General features: G+C 37.3%; 1 protein-coding gene across 2 annotated transcripts in view; it reads left to right on the top strand.

Annotated features, from left to right (window-relative positions):
• The first annotated feature begins 9754 nt into the window (after positions 1–9754).
• Positions 9755–22209, top strand: part of LOC148847699 (mitogen-activated protein kinase kinase kinase 5-like) — a 47057-nt gene continuing 34602 nt past the window's right edge. For both annotated transcript variants that reach the window (XM_088950300.1, XM_088950299.1), the window contains exons 1-3: positions 9755–10693; positions 15526–16182; positions 16267–16354. In XM_088950300.1, coding sequence (XP_088806426.1) covers positions 10212–10693; positions 15526–16182; positions 16267–16354 — 1227 coding nt within the window. In that variant the 5' untranslated portion in view covers positions 9755–10211. The remainder of the gene's footprint in view (positions 10694–15525; positions 16183–16266; positions 16355–22209) is intronic.

Here is a 22209-nt window from a genome sequence, read left to right as displayed (position 1 = left end):
GTTTATTTTATAGACAATTTATACATAGGATATAGGAATTTTGGGGTATTTTAGAATTGAATTATAATACTTTACGGGTAATTCAAAAATAAAATTATGGGATCCTAGGATTTTTAAAATTTAGGGAAAACTTAAAGATATTTTAAATATCAATATTAAACTTGGAGATATTTTACTAATCTACCTTCGGGTTTGGGGCGGGTTCGGGGAATTATATACAAAACCTATCCTCGCCCCGTACCCGATTCAGGAAAAAATTATTTTCCCCATCCCCCACCCTGTCTTTGTTTATGGTCAAGGACTTTCTTAGGGTCGGGGAAATTGCCATCCCTATAAATGGCCCTACAAACTTATGAAATCAGATTTGCAAGACACAAAACGCTCATCACATCACAGTCGTGTATTCAAAACATCTCTCATCACATCTCAGCCGCGCATTAAAAACATCTCACGTAAATGACCAAACGACAGCACATGGGCTTGGATCTGCTGACCACAACACATTTTTGGCCACATGCATCCTGTCACACATAAGGAGCATTGATTGTATTTAAAAATGCCAATATTCTGGATGTATAGCTAGATGTGCGTGGCCAACAATGTATCATGCAGCAGATCTAGACTCGATCTGCTATCCATAAGTTGTTTTCACATACGACATACCTACCCATAGAACACTACAAGTGTAGGGAATATGAGTTGGGATGTGCTCCTCATGGAGCGCTCCTCACAACATGTTTTAGCCATGCATATGTAACATTTTCCTAATTGTAAATTTTTATTCATGGGGGATGTTCTCAATGCACCCCTGAAATGTGGTGTGGTTGCTTTGTGAGGAATAAATCCAAATTCAAAGAATATCTTCTTCTCATTCAAGGGGAGACATTCCCAATACATGGAGATGTTGTTTTATGGGAGCAAGGTTTAGCTGAACCAACATGATGTGGAACCAATGATAAGGTTCCAAGCATGCCAGTATTTAAATACATGGGATTCACACTTTTTACAATGAGACCCATGAATTTATTGTTGGTGTGGAACCTCGTCATTGGTTCCACAGTCCGCTGAACAGTTAAGGCGTTCAGCTAATGTAAAGTTGGTGTGAGGAGAAGATTCGAGCTCTCACAACACTTCCATCCATGTATTGGGATTTGGGATCATCTCCCATGCACCGCTGGAAGATCTCTTTTTTGTTCAAGAAAAAGAAACCCATAAAGCTTTCATTTTCATTGATAAGCACTTGAGACATATAGAAAGGAGGTTGGCTGCCCTGTACCGTAGAGTTTTGTTATATTTACAAGCCTAATTCATGAGCAACGCGATTCAGGTTTCTATTTATATAGTTTGTGTTGGAGAAGATGGGGTCATTGTAACTTTGGAGGAGAATCTTTGAGGCGCGTCTGAAGACACTGTCTTTAGAAGGTTATTTGCCCCCACTCAGTTTTACTGAGTTTGCTGATGAGTTACAGGCAAATTCGTTCATAGGATACAATAGAGCCTTGGGCGAGAGTCTGTAACTAGCAAAGTTGAAGAGTCTCCAAAGAAACATTCGCAGACCGGACTAAGAGAGAGAGATAGAGTAAATTTCAAAATTGTGTGTTTTGGAGTCTGGTTCATGCTCCTTAAATAATTTGTGAAGAGGTATGAAGAAAAAGGTAGGTGTTGGTTTAGAGAAGGCACCTTGAACAGTCACAATTTCAAACATTGTGACCGTTTAAAAGGTAGCTAACAGTTGGTGACTGTTAACTTTGAATTGTGCCTCTTGATCGCACCCGATCGAATCATTACCGTTGATCTCATCAACGGTGATCAAAGCACCAAAACTAGAGCCACCCATCGCCACACACACGTGTGCACACGCGTTGCGTGATATTGAATCCCCATACTCTTCTCTACTAATTCTAAGGAGTGTAAATCAACTCCTATTGAAATACTGAAAACAAAATTTATAATTTTCCAATGTGGGACAAGTTCAAAACTGAGTTTTGTAAGAGAAAAACTGATTTTTTCAATCAAGTGTGCAGGTGCAATTTCTCATGTAATTGATCAATCAAACCCATTGGATTTAATCTCTCATGAGATTAAAAGCCAACTGTTTGTACATACAATACCAAAAAAGGATAATAAGTAGGTAGCTTTTTCCTTGATAGGTCTAATAGTCCAGCCCTCAGCACCATAAGTGTAAAAACCGGCCACCATGCTTTCTGAGTCAGAAAAATTTGCAAGGGTATTTACAATGAGTTGTTGAGCTTGTTGTAGTCCATGAAGTAAGGCCCACCATTCAGCTTGGAGAGGGGAAGAGGCTGTAACCCGCTGGCTTCCTGCACATATGAATTTTTGTTCAGCAATATAAATATTGAAACCTGTTCCTGCCATATCCCTTCCTTGAATAAAGGATCCATCCATATACATATGAAATTTTGAGGAAGAGATGGTGTTGTAGATAGAGTGGATGAGTGTCACACCTCTGAATTCTGTCTGTGTATCTTTGCATTCCTTACGTCCCAGATGATCAGTATAAAAAGAAAGAATGAAGAATTTAGCTAGGAAACTGCTCCTCCCTTGGCAGTGGTTTTAGTTTGATTTCAACCCATTCACGTAAAGTGTGTACATCATTTTGTTCTGAGCTGCTTCTGGATTAATGCCTATTTGTGCAGTAAGCCAAACTGCTCTAGCATAACGACAAGTGAAAAATTAATGCTGCCAAGACTCAATAGCTGAATTACATTAGGCTCAATTTGGAAAGAGCACAAATGTAAATATGTATGGTGCAAATACATATAAAATACAAGGTTTTGCACTCTACATATTTGCATTTTTCTTTTTAGTTTTTATACCACACCACCATGCCTTCCACATGAGTAGTTGAGATCGCAAAGGAATTTTAACCCTCCAAATGAGGTTCCACAGTATAGGTGGACTAGAGGCCGAGGGAGATAGGTCCATAAATAGCCTGTAACCGGATTTAACATTATTAATACAAGACTTGGTTCTTTTCCAGAGCAATTTTTTTGCAGATCCAGAATTTGATAATTGGATTTGAAGGATGTGACTTACACATCTATTTGTACAGAGTGGGTTCAGTTTTTTGAAAATCCCAGCACCCCTAGTAATTTTGGAGCTAAGGAGGAAACTCATGAGTCAATCAGATGGATTGACCTTCTATCTCCTATTTGCTAAGTTAGGCTTCCCTTGATTTGGTTCAAAAAAGAAACAACTTGTTTCCACCATTTTGAATCTTGAGCTGAAATATGGATTTCCTTGTAACATACTTTTCTCTAATAACCGGTGACCACAGACCTGAATTTCCTGTCAATCCATGGTGGTGTGACCAGCTTGGGATAGTAGTTTGGCTTTTCATAAAGCCAGTCTTGTTTGCATTTTACTCATGATCTCTAACTGGTTTTGATTTTTGCTTTTTTTTTCCAAAGCATAGTTGAGCCTCTAGGTACCTTTCAACTATTTTTAGATGTTTGAAGTCTAATGTTGAAGGAAAGCCTTCCTTAGCCATCTATGGACACCTGAGCTGAATTGAGATCCAGATTTAACTTCTTTGATCAACTGACCCAACAAATCCCCAAATCTTTTAGAATATGAAGTATTTTTTGCACTTGGTGTTTCTCCTTTTTGCAGATCACCAAACAATCATCAACAAATAAAAGGTGGTGAGCGGTAGAGGTTTCACCTCAATTCAGTTGAATGCCACTGATATTCTTGTTGATTATAAATAAGTAAGGTGATAATGGATCCCCCTATTGAAGCCCATTCTTGTGTGTAAAAAATTCCTTTTTGAGTTCCATTTATCTTGATTGAAAGCTTAGGCGTTTCAATACACCATTTTACACCATAGTTTTGGGAAACCCATTTCCTTTAAAACCTCAATAATAAAATAGTGTCTTGTCCGATCATATGCATAATGCATTTGACATGTCCAGTTTGAAAAGTATCCATCCTTTTCCCTTTTTATGTTTCCTCATTTTGGTGGTGATTTCCTGCGCCAATGTCACCCTATCCACACACTGCCTGCCCTTGATGAAAGCAGCCTGATTTGGGGCAATCAATTTGTCTAATAATTTGCATTCCTAGGGCCATGCATTTTTTTTTTCCATTCATAAGACTCCTTTCAAGTAAGGCCATGTTTGGTTTCAAGGAAATGGTAAGGAAAGGAAGGGAAAGGTATGAAAACCTATACAAAATTTGTAAAGGTTTCCTTGCCTTTCCCTTTTTTCTCCTTCAAACCAAACATAGCTTTAAGGTTCAGATTTTCCACACATTCTTTTACATTCCACGTGGCAAGTTAAGCCTCTTATATGACTCTGACACAATGATACTCATGTAACATAAAGGTTAAGGTTTAGTTAAATTTGCACTAATACAAATGCACAAATGCATGGAAGTACAAATAAAAATAAAGCAATACTTAGTTTAATTTGTTTTGGGTTTTACTTTATTTTGTTTCATGTCTTATTTTATTTCATTTGTATGCAAAATTAAATCAAAATTTGCACCAATCATTTACACAAGTTTGTTCATTTCCTCTTAACTCTTATCTCTTCAAAGGAATATTTTAAATTTAAGAGAAAAATGGTTGTTCATTTCCTCTTATTTCTCATCTCACAAGGTGCAATCATACAACTTTTTATTTTCTAATGATACCCCCCAAAAAGACAAACAAAAACTATCATATATGGAGTCAAAATAGATATTTGATAATTTTCATAATTCATAACAACATTCTGCGCATTCAGAGTTCAAAGAAAAGAAAAGTCCACCAATGCCAATATACCTCTTAATGTAATTATTGCACTATGACTTTAGAGCAAACGAATAGGCCCTAAGTTCAATTAATCCATTCTCTCCCAAGTGTGGAAACTCCATTCATCCATCCATGAACTTCTGGCATTACAACAAAGGCAGCACTTTCCATCATAATATAAACCTAATAAAATACATTAGAAACTTGTCTACTAAGAAACCTCGAAGATAACAAAAATAAAAAAAAAAAAGATTAGGTGAAAAAGAAAAAAGAATTATGAAACCATCAAAGGCTTAACCCAATTGTGAATATTACAGAGTTTCTTATACTTCAATCTTGCTTAGTAAAAGCTATGCATCTATAGGTCTTGATTAGTTACTATATATGACAAAATAGGAATGAAATTGCTTTTAAAAATGTTAAAAACCAATAAGAACATATTGGCGATGAAGGAACCATGGTTTAGTTAGCAACTGGTGGCATGTTCGTTTCCTCTTAACTCTTATATCTTAAGATGAATATTTTAATTTTAAAAGAAAAATGATTATTTGTTTCCTCTTATCTCTTATATCTTAAAGTGCAATCATACGAATTTTTATTTTTCAATGATGCTTTCAAAAAGACAAAAAAAAATTTAAATATATAGATTCAAAATAGATATTTGATCATTTTTCGTTTAGAGGAAAGAAAAATTCACCAATACTAATATACCTCTTAATGTAATTATTGCACTTTTAGATGTCAGACCTTAGAATAAACAAATTGGCCCTTAGGGTGTGATATTGTGATTAGTCAAAACTTTTTCGGTATCATGTTTTTTCCACAGAATATATTTTTTTATTTTATAAAAAAGAAATGATGAAAGAAAAAAGAGAGAAAACAGTCGACCCGGTGCCTCGGCCGAGTGGATTTCGAGTTTTTCCAACTAAAGCGAGTTGCTTCGCCCATTTATCACGCGACGCGCCAATAGTTAAAATAAAAAATCAAAGGTAATGAACGAGCTAATGGGCCTTGGTGGAGGCGTGAAGCGTGGAGGCATCAACTTTTTAATTATCACCATGCGCTCATCTTTGATTTTGGACCCAGTCAAACCGAGCGCACCCGCGGCTGAGTCACCCGTAGTCTACGTGGCTAGTACATAGACAAACATAGCAGATCTGATCTGAGCCATTATTCAACAGATCAGGTTCTATTTTTAATAGAATCCATCAATCGTGATAGTCACTTGGATTGAACGGTATTTTAATTTTCTCTTTTAATTTGGGGTTTTTAATGTTCAGTCAATCCCTAGAAATCTTACTCTCACGGTTGGGGTAGGTGCCTGAATTGATGTCAATTCATGGACAGGAATGGGTGTTATAAGTTGAGGTATTTATAATTTCGAATTGTTTGAATTCAGAATTTGAGGGGGAGTGCAATCAATTTATCCCTTTTAATTTTGGGAAATTGTTTAAAATTCATCGTGATTTTTTACAAATTATCTTAAACTCATCAAAACTTTTCAAAATGTCTAAAATTCATCCTGTCAATTAATTTTTATTTTCTAAAATTCACTATATATTAAAACAGCGTTAAAATTCATTGACACAAGTTGTCCACATCAACCTACAACCTAAATGCAAGTTTCATGACCAAACTGTCCTTGAATATGAATTAGCTTGTTAAACAATTTTTTTTGACTGAAGTGCCCTTAAGCACCCAAGCTTTTTAATATATAAGATTTCTGCTTGTTGAGACGAGAGTCTTTCTTGCTCCCAACATCCAAGGAGAAGTCTTTGCTCTCAACGTCCAAGAAAGAGTCTTCTTACTCTCAACGTCCAAGGAACCTCTAACAAGTTATTTCACCTTCATTTTTTGCTTAATTAGGGCACTCGTTTTTTCCATTAAGCGTGGGGGTGGTTCTAAATTCTAAAACGAACAACTTAATTGATTGGTTCTCCATTAGAAAAACTTTGTTATTTATTCATTTTGAAAAAAAAATTGTGGTGGAGAAGTTTCATGTTTTAGGATTGAGAAGTTAGTGGATTCATTTTAGAATGAAGAGGAATTTGATGTTGTGGTGGGAGATGTAACAATCATGGCAAATTGATCATTATTGTATGTGGATTTTACTTTACCTTACACTGAATCAAGAGAATCTATGGTGATGCCAATCAAAGATGATCATAAGAATGGTACTTGGATTTTTTTGTTTTTTTGAAGTCATTGACTTGAGATCTGTAACTAACGATTTGTAGCATTCATCTCTACTGGCATTGTGGTTTAGGCTCTTGAACATCGAATAAACACAGAGTTCAGGGGATCACCCGGATAGCAACTTGGAATGATATTTTGGTTCTCCTTCTCTCTCTATCTCTCTCACTAAAGATGCAAATTAACTATAAAATCAGAAGATGAAGTTAGGTCTAATATGCTAAAAAAATATGATATAAAGTAAATAAAGAGCATCATTCTTCTTATCTATATTGGTTTGGCCACACCATCATTCCATGTGGATGAAGCAAGAACAGTTTTCCAGTAAATTTCTTTAATCAATCACTTCTGCTGAAAAACCCTCTTTAATTAGTTTCATTCATACCCAAACACTGATTAGATAACCGCTGTCGGATGTCTCAACGACAATGGTTTCCCTTTCTCATATGGTGGAAAAAGCAACGGCAATTGTTTTTCAAGTTTTCATAAAGTGGAAGAATCAGTGGCAATCATTTTCCTTTTCTCAGACAGGAGAAGAATCAGTGGCAAATGGCAATGGTTTTCCCTTTCTCAAACGGTGAAAGAAACAGTGGCAATGGTGTTCTCTTTCGTTCAAACTATTAGGGTTTTGGATTGAAAAATGATAGGGGTAATTTTGGGATATTGTAAATGGGTCGAACATAAGAGAGGGTAAAATAGTAAATTAGCGACATCCGTTAGTCAAGTTAATGTTATCTTACCGACATGGTGAGTTTTGAATGTTTTGAAAAATTATGGTGAGTTTAAGAGAATTTGTGAAAAATCATGGTAAGTTTTAGATAATTTCTCTTTAATTTTTAGCCATGTGGGTTCCATCTTGTTAATATACATAGGGCAAATAGAAGAAGAGGTCACATTAGCCCCCTAAAATGGCACCCCACAACAATAGACATCACATCCCAGCCGTGTATTGGGAACATCTCTCGATGGTAATAAAAAACATCATCGGGAAATGTTCCCATGACTGGGATATGCTGTGGGGCATGGCGGGCGCCCCCTTGTGGGGGCCAATGTGAATTCACAAAAGAAAAATAATAGCTGACTAGCTGTAGCTGCATAAATTTTATAACTATATATATATCTTCTCTTCTTCCAATAGCTCATTAGCTCCATTTTAATTTTAACTAGTAATTAAGCACGCGGAAAATTTTCTTCATATTAATTACTTGAATTTTATAAATATCATAGTTAAGATAGAAATTAAAAAATTACAAAAGTAACAATATGATTAAAAATAAACTTAAATGCTTGTAGTAAATGTGCATGTGCATTGCATGTGAAAATTTTAAATTATAATAACAAATTATTATTATTATTATAATTAAATTTTATATTCCATTTCTGTCATAAATAAAAATAATTGTTAAAATATGATAAACATATAACATTAGAAATATTCCCAATTTTTTTGACAAAATTTTTATTTTTTTTTCATTTTTTGTGTTTCATATTTTTCTAAATATTTTTTATTCAATTATGACTTCATGAATCTTTTGAAAAGTTTGATCATTGATCCGCCATCTAGATAGAAAAATAGCTTCGCTTTTAAATCAATTCTAAATTATATATTTCATCTACATTATATAAATAATTTTTACTTATCACACTTAATTTTTGTTTGACATAATTAATATATAATTTTTTATATATTCTTTTGGTTATTTATACTTTTTTTAATGATTAATTATTTAATCATCATATCATTAATTAATCTGTTTGACCCAAACCACTAACCCACGACTCAAAAAGGAAAATATTTTGATTTCTAGGCTGACATTAAATTTTGTATTACATTTTCATCATTGGTAAAATTATTTCTTATGTATAAAACTTATTTGTATTCAATATAATGAATTTATAATATTAGAGATGTACTTGATATTTTATTTTTATAAACATATAGCATTAGGTATGTGTCTAAAATTTTATCTATTTTTTATTTTTGTGATTCTTTGTATGCTATCTTTTTAAAATTTTATTATTTGACTATGACATCATTTCATTTATAGGTTGACTTTAAATTTGGCATTCCATTTTTATGGTTAATAAAAATACTTCTTACATTACACACTTATTGTTATTTAGCATAATGAATATATAATATTAGAGATATCCCAATTCCTTTTTTTGTTGTATTATATATTGCATTTATTTTAAAATTTTTATTATTTAATTTTGGTATTGTTTATTAATCCATTTGACCCCAAATAGTTGAATTGCTCACCCACCATTGGGAGGGAAGAAAATGCTTTTGTTTTTAAAGTATTTTTCAAAATATTTATTTTTATACTATTAAAATTAATATTATGGATTTAATTAATATAATTTAATGATGAAAAAAATATATTTTAAATATATGATTTAATGAAACATTAGATATAAGTTTTAATAAGAAAGAATAAGAAAATAGTTTTATTTCTAATTGGTTTTAATTTTATATTCCATTTTTATCATTAATAAAAATATTTATTATTTATCATACTTATTATTGTTTAATATGCCAAACATACGATGTTAAAAATGTTCCCGTTTTTTTTTAATTTCTATATTTTTTGCATTTTATCTATTTTAATTTTGAATTTTATTATTTAATTGTGACAACATGAATTGACTCATTTGGCCCATCTTAGTAGATTTTGAAAATACAAGTTCTTATGTTATTGGAATTATTAATTTATTATGTATGGATTTAATTAATAAAATTTAATAATAAAAAAACAAAAATATTTTAAATTATATAATTTAGTGAGAGAGAATTGAATGGATTTAATATCTTAAAATTACTTTTTAATTAATTTAATATCAATAACAAATTAATCTATTTGTATTTATTTTTTTATAAATAAATTTAAATATGAAGGAAGAAATTTTTATCCTACTCGTGATTTTGAAAATACAACAGGTTTTTAATTTTGTAGAACTATTAACGAGTCATGTTGACTTTGGTTAAGGAGGGGTGTAACAGGTTGACCTCAGGAAATGAAGACAAGATTCCCGTTCGGAGTGGAAAAATGCGAACCGCGTGGCCGGGAGTCTCTACTCCATCGTCCTCCGCGGTCGATCATCATGGTTCTCCTTCTTCAGCAGCAGCACCAGCAGCTTTTAGGTTAGGTTAGATTTCCATCTCTAATGGCGGACAGCCCCCTATTGCCGCTAGCTTCAGGATCCTTCTCTCCGAATTAAAGAGTCAATACGAACATACCATGTTTTCCGAATCTCAGAGATGCATTGGTGGCAGATCGCCTTCTCTTCTTCGTCGTCATCTTCCCCTAAATCGTCCTCCATCGGTTCCCGAATGAGACGTAATGTCAGGGACCTTAATTTCTTCAGGAACCATCGAGCGTCCCGCTCTCAGCCCCGTCTCACGCGACAGCGCAAGCTTCGTCATCTCAGCGACGTCGATATCAGCCGTTTGTCCTTGAACACCAATATCAGTTCCTCGGATATCCCTAAATCGGTGCCCGTCTCGCGGTCGCCCAGCAACCTCGACCACTTCTCCGGGGTACCTCAGCCTTTGCCGCGTCCGGACGTGTCTGCGCTTAAACGTCGGGAATCCGGGTTCTCGTCTCCGAATCACGTGGACTTACCTCTTCCTTCGCCTAAGGAGACACCGAGCAGAGGTGAGGGAGAGAATGGAGATAGAAAGGATTGCTTAATTGGCGATGTAAAAGGGGAGGGGATCCCTGCTAGTTCTACAATCGGAAGGTAATATTCTTCTTTTCTTTTTGTTTGATAATTAATGTCGATTTACTAAATTCCGAGCATTTGGAACATTTTCCCCCTTGATACGAAAGGACGACAGAAGACCAATTTATCCCATATTTTCTTCTCTTAACAGCCGATTGTGATCATCTCTCTGTTGTGGGCCTTGTTTCTATCAAGTTTGTTTCGGTCTAGTTATTAGACACCAAGGCCTCAAAGATAAGGTATTTAGATTAACAAGTAAACTCAAGCAGTATGCTAGTTGAACACCCCCACACATGATGGATCATGGAGAATCCAGGAAAAGTTAATACCTTTTGTTTAAGAGTATGCATGGTATGTGTGACAGTTAAACCTATAGTCCTTATAAACCTGTGGGCATCCACAAAATTTCTCATCTGCAAGTCTATCTCAATCCATCCTTGTTTTTCTGATTGGCCCCAACCCATCCTTGTTGTTATACCACAATCCATAATATTTATGTTGCTACAATCAGAATGATCTTGATTAAACCCATGGTTCCCCTTTCCAACAGAATATTGGCCCTTTACTGTTCGAATAAGGGAACATGGAGAAAGTTGATTCTTCAATATGTTAATCATTTAGTGTCTGCTTGATGCAGCAGGAAAATCCTGACATCATGATGGAGATGATGTAGATTTATTTTGATTACTGTTGAAGTATTGACTTCTTGGTGGAACATAAAGGAATGCATCTAATAGATGCTAAGTCCAGTCAATCTGAACAGTTTTGAAAGGATTTAATAGCCAAAAGGAAGGAATCAGAAAATGTTTATCTGGCCTAGGTAGAAACCATGAAAAATCCTTTTTAACCATGGTATGCCTCCACATAGTGGTACTATGTATTGGTTATCTTTTTCTTTTTGTTTTTTACTATTTTTTTTTTGGTAGGTTACGTTGGATGAAAGGAGAAAAATCCAACTGTAGTGTATGCAGTAGGTAAAGAAGGGAGATGACTTATTTTATATGAGAGTGGAGATTGCTGTAGAGAAAATAAAAGATAATGATAGAAGAATACAACCTTTTCCCTGTTAACTTGATATAATTCATTATCTGATAAGGCTTTAGATTTAGAATCTAATTTTTGTTCGAAGAATTTGGACTAATTAGCAACCTAGCATATGTAGGCAAAGTAGATGCTAAGGGGGAAAGATGCACAAAGAACACCTGCTTACCTTTTAGTATGCTTTGTAGATACTAATGATTTAACCACCACTGGAGAAGCGTTACTTTATCCTTCAAGTAACTAGCAGATCTTGGCATCTTGGGACCTATTTAAGTAAGCTTTCATTCTGAATGTCAAGAATCTATCCTCTTTAATATGACTTGAACTTCAAGACTTACCAGGGAAACTCCTCATCCATTCAATAATAAATCTGAGGATTACCCTCAATCATAGTCTCTTGGAGCTTATGGGAGATACAAGTCTAAGCCTTTTGAAGCTGCTTGAGTGACATACTTCATCATTTTCTCTTTTTATTATTTACTTAAAGAAACACTCCATGTCTCCATCGCTACCTTTGGAAACACCCCCAATCCCTTAGGACTTGCATTCCTTATTGATTACCCTATCAAAATATAATTTAACTGTGTTTGGTACTGGGAGGCAAAACCTTGCATCACCTCCTCTTGGAGGTGCATGTATGTCCAAAAACCATATAATTCTTTTTTTGAATACCATGCAAAGAATGGAGAGTGGCATCGGCAAAGTATGGATAGCCAACTAAAGGATGAAATTCTAGATCAGTGTCTTCCTCTTTTGGTGTCAACTTGTGGAAAAAATTTCCGGAAGTCTATTACACATCTGCTCCATTGCCCAATTCAAGGTTGGGGATGGCTCTAAGATCATATTTTGTGAGATTGCTAACTTTCTTTCCTCAAATAAAGTCTTTCTCTCTAAGTGAGGGAATTGATCCATGGTCAATTTTGTAATAGATAAATAAGAATTGCTAGTTGTACCTTGTGTAAAAGACCTCTTTCATGGAATTGACTATTCCATTTATGTTCAAATAAGCCAATATGGCATGGTTGTTGGAGTATTATCATCACATATTATCCTTAAGCTAAAGGCGTCATGGCATAACTGTCAGGGTGAAGTAGGGACAAAAGATCAAATGAAACGATACTTTAGACAAGTAAATCCCTTACCTTTATGAATTCAAAGAAAACATAAGGCTTTTTCTCTATTCAAGGCAGTTTGGTGATTTTGAATAAGCCACATTATTTTTTAAATATCTTTTGAGCAAGGGAATCTCTACATGCTTAATTCTCCTCTAAAAGCCTGAGGGTATCCTTGTCTCTTATTGGACAAAAGAGATGAAATTTTATGGAAGGAAGAGCACAAGCGCAAATTAATTTTTGGTTTGACCTTTGTGCAAAGCTCTTACTAGGAAAATACTGGGCGATGTGTTAGTAGCTAATGGGCTCATTGATTCTAGGTTGAGGAGTAGAGAAGCACGTAGTCTATGTAAGGTGGATATGTAGAAAGCATATGATCATGTTAACTGTTTTTTTTATTATTTTTTTATTATTTTTGTTTTGTGCTCATGAGGACGAATATTGGATCCAAATGGCGTAATTGGGATTAAGGTGTGCATCACTGCTCCTCTATTTTCTATCCTTATTAATGGTAGTGCTAATGGATCGTTTGTGAGCTCAAGGGGTGTGAGGCAAGAGGACCCTCTGTCTCCTTTCTTATTTATTTGTATTACTGAAGCATTGAATTTGCTGGCTCAAAAAGGTAGTGGATGACAACCCATAGCAAGGCTTTAAAACAGAGAGGATGGAAGGGGAGGTGGCCTTATTACAATTTGCTGATGATACTCTTTTTTGTGTGTAATAATTCCAGAGAGCAGGTGGAAACATTGACAGAGGTGCTGATTGAGTTTGAAATGGCATCTGGTCTGAAAATCAACTCGCATAAAAGTAAAATTGGCTGGGAGCCAGGGGATGGGTGTGCATGCGCTAGCTGTCTACTAAGTACCTTGACCTTCCACTTGGAGCAAAATATATATCTGACTCTATTTGCGGCCCTGTTTTAGAGAGAATTGACAAGAGATTATCTTCCTAGAAAGGAAATTACCCATCTAAAGGGGGGCAAATTAACTCTTATTGAGAGAATCCTATCTTCTTTGGCTACCTACTATCTCTTATTGTTCCCGTTCCGTCTAAGGTGGCTAAGTGCATTGAGAGGAAGATGAGGGTTTTTTTTTGGAGTGGATGGGGGAAAGATTCAAAAAATCATCAAGTCAGGTGGGAGAAAATTTGCAAATCTAAAGCTGGGGGCGGGGTTGGGAACATGGAAGATCAATGAGGGGTTGATAAATGGTTGTTGGAATTTGGTGAATAGGATGATGGGTTGTGGGAGGAAGTAATTGAAGCTAGCTATGGTAGATGAGATAGGTGATGGGAAACTAGGAAGGTAACCTCCTCTTATGGGTATTCCTTATTGAAGGGGATTGATAAAGCTCATGCAAAATTGAGGATGGCAGCGGAGTTAGATTTTGGTCTGATGATAGCCCTCTAAAGGTGAGATTTCTGCAGCTTTATTGAATTTCTAGAAACAGAAGTGACCTTGTTAGAGATAACTATGAAATGTTTAGTAACAATATAGTCAGTGTGGAGGCCCCTGTTTAGAAGGAATTTAAATGATTGGGAGATTCTAGAGATGTTGGAACTTCTCAAAAGCTTGAATAGGGTGGATGTCAATCCTTCTCAGTGGGATAGGAGGATTTGGAGATGGGGGAAATCTGGTAAATTTTATGGCAAGGTTAATGGATGGTTGTTTCTCAGCAGAGAAGATTTGACACACTTTAGTGCCCTCAAGAGTGTTGTTTATGGTTTGGACAACAGCTCTTTATAAATGTCTGACAAAAGAAAAATTGACTGTGAGGCGTATGGGGTTGAATGGTGAGACATGCATTCTTTGTAATGTGGATGTGAGAACAATGATAATCTGCTCATTCATTGCAAGGTAGTTGATTTGTTGTTGCAATGGGTGAAAAGCATTTTTTGGGGTTGCTGGCTGCAAAGCAGTAACTGTAGAAGATTTTATCAAAGACTGGAAGCTTAAGGGTCTAAGCAAGGAAGGCAAAATCGTTTGGAAGACTATCATCTTTTTGATTGACCATCTGAATCACTGAGGAGTGCAGGTCAATAGCGGATGCACTATGTGCAAGCCATATGAGGAGTGTTTGAACTACTTATTCCGTTTTTGTCATGGACCTCCTTCGTTTAGGAGTTCTATAGCTTTCTTTTTTAAATGCCTTGAATCTGTCCATCTTCTCAAGTCATCTTATCTTGTTTCAATTGCCTTCAGGCAGTAAAGAATTCTCTTTGGCTGTGGTTCTTTTTGCCATATTCTGGGAAATTTGGAAACAAAGATAGAGGGGAATGGTTGATAGCTGAGAGAGGCCATTGGTGCACCTTTGCATGGACATCGATGACTTGTTATTATTTCGGCTCTAGCTCTTGGTGATTTTTAAGGAGTTTAAGCATCAAGATCTTGTTTTTAGGTGGCATACTGTTTTGAGTACATATGATTGAAAATCAATAAAGAGATGATCAAACATCTCTTGTTTTGTATGCTCTCTTTCCATAATTTCAACTTTAGTCATTCTTTGGTTTTTCTGTCTCTTCGTTTAGGTCACTGAAATGTTGGTGCTTTAATTTGCATTCACAACTTTTGGCAATTGACTGATATATGGCACGCTTGTGTTTTACATTATATACTTTGTGTTCTAATATCTATGTTTTATTATTAGAGAACTAAGTTGACTAGATATCTAGGTCTAACAATTTCCCTTACTGTAGCAGGTCTTCTTATCAAGCTGTCCACAAGAGTCCAGAGCATGTCAATACACCTTCAGTTAGATTTCCAAGGGATTGCATGAGGGAGGTGCTTCATGAACAAATTACTGTTGATAATGTTCAATTTAAATCCATGTTGAATCTTTCCCCTAAGAGTGCTCCAACCAGTGGCTTCTCAAGTCCAACACTTAGTCCTCGAAGATTTAGTAATTGTGATGCTTTTCTTTATTCCTCCATTCAATCTCAAGGTTTCCAGACCTGGTCTGCTCCAGAATTTCCAAACTTCGATATGCTTGTTGGGTTCTCTCCACGGGCTTCACCAGATAAAATTGTGTCTAGTCCTGATCATTCTCCAATTCAAAGTCCTACAGTAAATAGTCCTGGCTTAAAGATCAAGAGTCCTAGAGTGAGCTGTTCCAGTCAAAGCCGCAGAAGTTTTAGTGGAGCTGTATCTACATTACATCCAGCAGCATGGCATGACAATAATGGTCATTCCAATGTCCATCCATTACCTCTTCCTCCAGGAGCCATACTACCTCCTCTATCAACTTCTTTTCATCAAACTACAACTAAACCAGAGGTATCATCGAAGGCTGGTCAATGGCAGAAAGGAAAGCTTATTGGAAGTGGTACATTTGGAAGCGTTTATGTTGCCACAAACAGGTATGCAACTACTCTGTAGTTTCTATTTTGTTTTTTTTTTTTTTTTCTTTGCAGTGAAAACTGACACTTGCTTTTGTATAATAGGGAAACTGGAGCTTCATGTGCAATGAAAGAAGTTAATTTGATTCCTGATGATCCCAAATCTGCGGAGTGTATAAAACAATTGGAGCAGGTTATTTTTCTAGAAACCTGTACAGTCTCCTAGCCAACTCACTATATTAATGTTGTATTCAAGCATACTTAGATTCGTGCAGCTGACCCCATATAGTTGGGATAAGGTTTAGGTGATAATTATGATAACAGCATAATGGCCATGCTGACCTTCAGAAATGTGAAATTATTCACTTATTGGAATTTGGTTATTGAGAGGACTGAGTGTTTGATTGTTTTGCCATTATATGTGAAGAAGAGTAAAGTTTTCTTTAAGTCTGATTATAAATGTGAAGAAGGAAACAAATGCGTTCCATGTCATACTGACCATCATTCAGTTGCATGTCTCCGGAAAAATGCTGATGGTGAGGTGATAATTTGCTCAGTGTTTTATGGACTCTCCTAAATGGACAACTTGTCTGTGTCAGACAATCATCAGAGTTTGACAGCCCATGGATTCTTGAGGACACTTCTATGTAACATTTTCTTTTTATCTCCCAGTTTATGTGACATAATAAACAGCTAATGTACAAGATGAATGCCATTTTTTTGTATAAATGTTACTCAGTATCAAAGCCAACATCTTAGCCCCCTTTTGCAGGTATATAATGTTAGGATTCAAAAAATATAAACTTTTTTAATAGTACACACTTTTCCATAGATGTACTCTTGAGTCCATATTTTCTCATTTTTTTTTGATGAATAATAATAAATTTATTGATTAAGAAGCAAATTTAGAGTCAGTTCATACATCATCCCAGCGAGAGGTGCGAGCTGCAACCCCTCCTTGAATCTCACAAGTAAACTAGGAAAGAAAAACAAGAATCACAACTGAGCCCAAAATAATTCTTCCCTATTTACCCCTTGCTTAGCTAACATATCTGACAAAAGTATTTGCTGATCTCCCCACCCACTGTACAGTGACCAACATATTCCTTGTCAACCAACTAAATTTCTTCATTTCATTCTTGTATCGCCACATAGCCTCTTCAGAATTTTTCAATCAACCCACCACCACTTTGGAATCCCCCTCGATTATTAGTTGTTGTACCCCTAGCTGATTTGCAAATTGCATCCCTTGTACAATAGCTAAAAGTTCTGCTGATGGAGTTCCCAAATCCCAAGGGACCTGAGTAAAGCAACAAAATCTCTCCCTTCTCATTTCTCAAATCACTCCTCATTCCGGATAAACCTGGATTACCCATGCTACTTCCATCAAAGTTCAACTTTAGTGAGCCTTTGGATGGAGGAGACCAGCTTGTAATTGATTTATCCTTTAGAGATGAACACCTCGCTACTGCTGACCAATTTCTCCAAAGGTCATTAAAGGAGAATTGATGAAAGATTTCCAAGGTCTTCAGCCAATGTATTGCCCTATTTAACACACAATCTTTCAAATCCTGGCTGCTCCTTTCCTTTTCTTGAAAGATTCTAAGATTTCTTTCTTCCCAAAGAGTCCAAATCAAGGTAGCACGAGCACATCTCCACATAATTCTCCCTATTTTTGTAGGCCAATAAAAGGTAGAATGGTTGAAGAGCATGTGAACTTCTGCTGGTAGACTCCAACTACCCCCAAACAATGAAAGTAGTCAAGCCCAAAGGTCTGCAGAAAAGGGACAAGATATTCATAGATGGTAACAATCCTCACCGTGAACTCTACAGAGGATGCACCAATTAGGAGAAATACAGAGGAAATGTCTTCTCTTTTGTAGGTTATCTAAAGTGTTTACTTTCCCATGGAATACTTCCCAACAAAATGCCATAATTTTTGGGGGAACTGGCCTACACCAAATTTCTTTTGACGGAAAGGGTTGGTAAGTAGAAAGTTGAGAGATGGACTTGAAGAAAGAAGCACAAGTGAAGGTTATTTTCAAACAAATTGAAGCAGGGGCAATGAAAGCAGTTGCGGTACTGTCACTTTTCTCCCCTCAAGAAAGCTAGCTTTTTTTAGGCATTGGTTGAGGAACCAAGATCAGAGTATGGTTTGTCATGGGGATATATTGAACTTATAAGCCTTTGCATGGGAAGGAGTCCATGAAATCTTGAGAACAAAATTGGAGAATTTAAGAAAAGAGGTCCATTTGATAGAAGTTTATGAAATCTCATGTATTCTCTTGTTCTGGGGTGATGCAGAAAGATTCAAAACAGACTTGATGAAGATTGCAATGACAACTAAATAGTTTTTGGAATAGACCAAATTGAGATCCTAAATTCGGGAAAGTAGTGGATGATTATGGGAGAGGAGAGGAAGTTCAAGCTGGCGGGGAAATGGAGATTGGAATTGTCCATTGAAGCAAACCCTTTCCTGTTTGAGCAGGGAAGGACAAAGGGGAAGGCTCTCTTGAAAATCAGAGAAGGGAGCAGGGCGTCGATTCTCCTACCAGAGGAGGCCTGTGTGTGGTTGAAAGGTTTTGTAGATGGAGCTGTAAATTCCTTTCGGGAAGAAGGTTGGAGAAACTCGATGACCTGTGAGAACAAGAGGTTCGAATCTGTACTAAAAAGGAATGGAAAAGGGTGGTTCATAATGGTCACCGAACTCTTTGGTATTAACAAAAAGCAAGTGATGTGTATTCCAGAAGGCCTGAAGCGGAGAGGGTGGGCTTCTTTTGCTTCTAATCTTCAGGCTTTTCTCTTGGAGGTCGAAGGTAGAGTAGAAGAAGCCCCTGGCTCGAAGGTTTGTTCTGTGCCCTGCCCAAAGCTTTACCCTGAAGTCTTGGTGTTCAGCTCGTCTGTTCTCCGACGAGTAGCAGTGGAAGAAGGGAGTGGGAGCTGGGAGAAGAGGGTGGTCTTAGTGGAAGAAAGGGTGATGGAAGATTGGACGAAAGTTTTAGAAGATTTAGCAGAGAGGTTGGGATTAGAGGAAGATATAATGTTGCTGCCTTTTGCTGAAAGGAAAGCCTTACTAGATATTGGAGATAAGAATCTGTTCTTCAGTTCTTTCCTTGTAGAAGGAAGTTTGTTTAAGTTCCAGAACTGGGTTCCAGATTGCAATGAAGTTGAACCCAGAGCCGGCGGTTTTTTGATTAAACTTCTCGGTCTTCCATTCAACCTTTGGAATGATCTTATTCAGGGGAATATTACTAGAGCGTTGGGTGGAGTTTTGTTGGAGGCTAACTTAGGAAACTTGAGAGCGGTGGAACTTAAGGTTGCTGGGATCAAACCGGAGAACTTGTCGCGGTTCTTCGAAGTTCTCTCAGAAGGTGCTTGGTACAAGGTTTGGTTAGCTTCAGAAGTTGAAGCCTTGCTTTGGGGAAGACGACCAGAGGTTGAAGAGTCGTTTGTGCTAAGTTGGGAAAAGAGGGTGGCCCGTCCTTTGCTGACGTGGCTAAGTTGGGAAAGAGTCGTTTGTGCTCTAAGTCTCTCTTCGAACCGGCTTTAAGAAAGGTCGAGCCAGTCGGGCCAGTGGTTGAGCATTCTTTCGGTTTTAAAAGCCGACGTGACAACTTAAGTCATCATGTGGGGTGGGGCAGGCATGGGGCGATGATAGATGACAACTTTCATCTATCATCGTCTAAGTCTCACCCTCTCGACTGTGGAGGGGCGAAGTTAGCGAACAAGGTTGGAGAACGCCGGCCTCTGTGCTGGGTCCGACATGCAGCCGACGACGAGCAAAATCTCAGCATTTCTGATCGCCCGAACCCGCGCTATTCGAGAGACAGACTAGAAGAGAAAGACGAGGCTAATCGAGGTTGGTTGAGTTGCGGTTCAGATTCTGATCATGATGAAAATTCAGATGCCTGTGGGAGTTTAGGCAGTGCGGCAGTTGAAGCTCTTTCTAAAGGTTAGAACATGGATTCATTTAGCCTGGACTGTTTGTTCTTAGGGGATTCGGTGGGGGAAGTAAAGGTGGAGGGGGAGGAGCGGGTGTTTGATTTTAACCCAATACTTGTTCTCAGAGCAGAACAAGGGTACTCCACAGAGAGGTACATACTTGGGTACAGAAAGGGGTCTTTGTGTTGATACAACGACAAGGATTTCCCTCCCCCATCTCTGGGAGACAGAGTGCTCTATTTTCTCAAAAAAGAAAGTGACTACCTCTCCTTCACCTTTGCTCTCTCCTCACTTCTCTACCTCCGGTAAATCCCTCGACTTTGTCAATTCAATTTTGGATACTGATGAGCGCTTTTTATCTCATGTAATAGATTCTCTTCCCAACCAAGAGTCGGAAGCCCTTGGTCTGAAAGCCATTGTGAGTCTACAAGGGAGGGAAGCGGGTGAGGAAACTTGCAGAAAGACAATAATTTGGGAAATCTTAGAAAGCCTCTTGGGTGAAGTGGAAAGGAAGGACTTGCAGAGAGGGAGCCTGGAGGGGACAGACAGGGCTGTGGTTGGAGGTAATGTGAGAAGGAACAAGAAGCTTCTTAGGAGTGAGCAGAGTGCTTCTTTAGAAAAAGAGGAAACTTTTGGGGAAGAGTCAGTTGTAGAGTTTGTGAAAAAGTTGGGGTGCAATCTGAAGAACTCGAATGATCTAAAAGCCTACATGCAAAATAAAGAGGACAACAAGATGAAGTTTAGAAGGCTGAGTGAAGTAGAGAGATTAAAAAAAGATATTGAGGGGGACAAGAAGTTTGAAGTGAAAGGGATTAGAAGAAAATGGTCTAAATAGTTCTTGGAGGAGTTAGGGTTAAAGCTTATAGTTTTCAATGAGAATCCTAAGTTGGAATGTGAGGGGGTTGGGCAGCATTAGGAAGAGAGCAACAATCAAAGAGGTAATTAAGAATTTTAATCCCGATGTGGTTATGCTTCAGGAGTCCAAAAGAATGGATTTTGATTGCAGCTGGGCAAGGAGTGTGTGGAGTTCTAGAGGTATTAAGTGGGTGGCTGCTCCTTCGTGGGGTTCCTCGGGAGGGATTGTGATCATGTGGAAAGAAGAGATACTCTTAGGTGTGGAGGAGCTAATTGGAGATCACTTTGTCTCTCTGAAGTTCAAACAGGTGGCCAATGGGTATGAATGGGTACTAACAAATGTGTATGGCCCCAATGACTATAGGCAAAGGGAAAAATTATGGGAAGAATTGAGTGACATTAGATGCCTTTGGGATGGACCCTGGTGCGTGGGAGGGGACTTTAATGTAGTGAGATTTATGGAGGAAACCAACAACCCTAGACAGAGAGTGACAACAAGTATGAGGAAGTTCAACCAATTTGTGGACTCTTTTAATCTCAAAGAACTTCCTTTCCTAAATAATAACTTCACTTGGTCCAACCTTCAATCTTGGCCAATTTGCTCTAAGTTGGACAGATTTTTGTTCTCAATAGATTGGGAGGAACATTGGGGCAATATTACTTCCAGGGATCTCCCTAGACTTACTTCAAACCATTGGCCAATAGTTTTGGTCAAGGAGGAATTAACAGGAGTAGGGCCTACCCCTTTCAAGTTTGAAAATATGTGGTTGTCTCATCCGAGTTTTACTGAGAAAATCAGAGAGTGGTGGGAGCAAGCTAATTTGGTAGTTGATTGGGAGGGAATGAGGTTCCACAAGAAACTCCAATACCTAAAATCTCAATTAAAGGAGTGGAATAGGCTGGAGTTTGGAAGATTAGAAGAGAGAAAGCAAGTTCTGGTGGAGCAAATGAGGATTTGGACCTGAAGGAAGAGAGAGGCCCCTTTGGAGAGGAAGAAAGGAAGTTGAGATGGGTTTTAAGGAGGCAGATGGAGGACATCCTGATCAAGGAGGAAATCAGTTGGAGGCAAAAATCTAGGTGTAAGTGGCTAAAGGAGGGAGACAGAAACACAAGGTTTTTCCATTCAGTAGTAGATGGAAGGAGAAAGAACTACATCTCTAACTTGGAAGTTGTTGGAGCAGTATTGTCTCACTCGGCTGAAATTGCAGAGGCCCTAGTAAACCACTTCAAATCTATTTTTAGAAGGCCTTT

The sequence above is a fragment of the Nelumbo lutea genome, chromosome 6, assembly GCF_056320005.1.
Source record: "Nelumbo lutea isolate HS-2025 chromosome 6, American lotus-T2T, whole genome shotgun sequence".
NCBI lineage: Eukaryota > Viridiplantae > Streptophyta > Magnoliopsida > Proteales > Nelumbonaceae > Nelumbo > Nelumbo lutea.
This window is presented reverse-complemented; position numbering and strand designations above follow the sequence as displayed.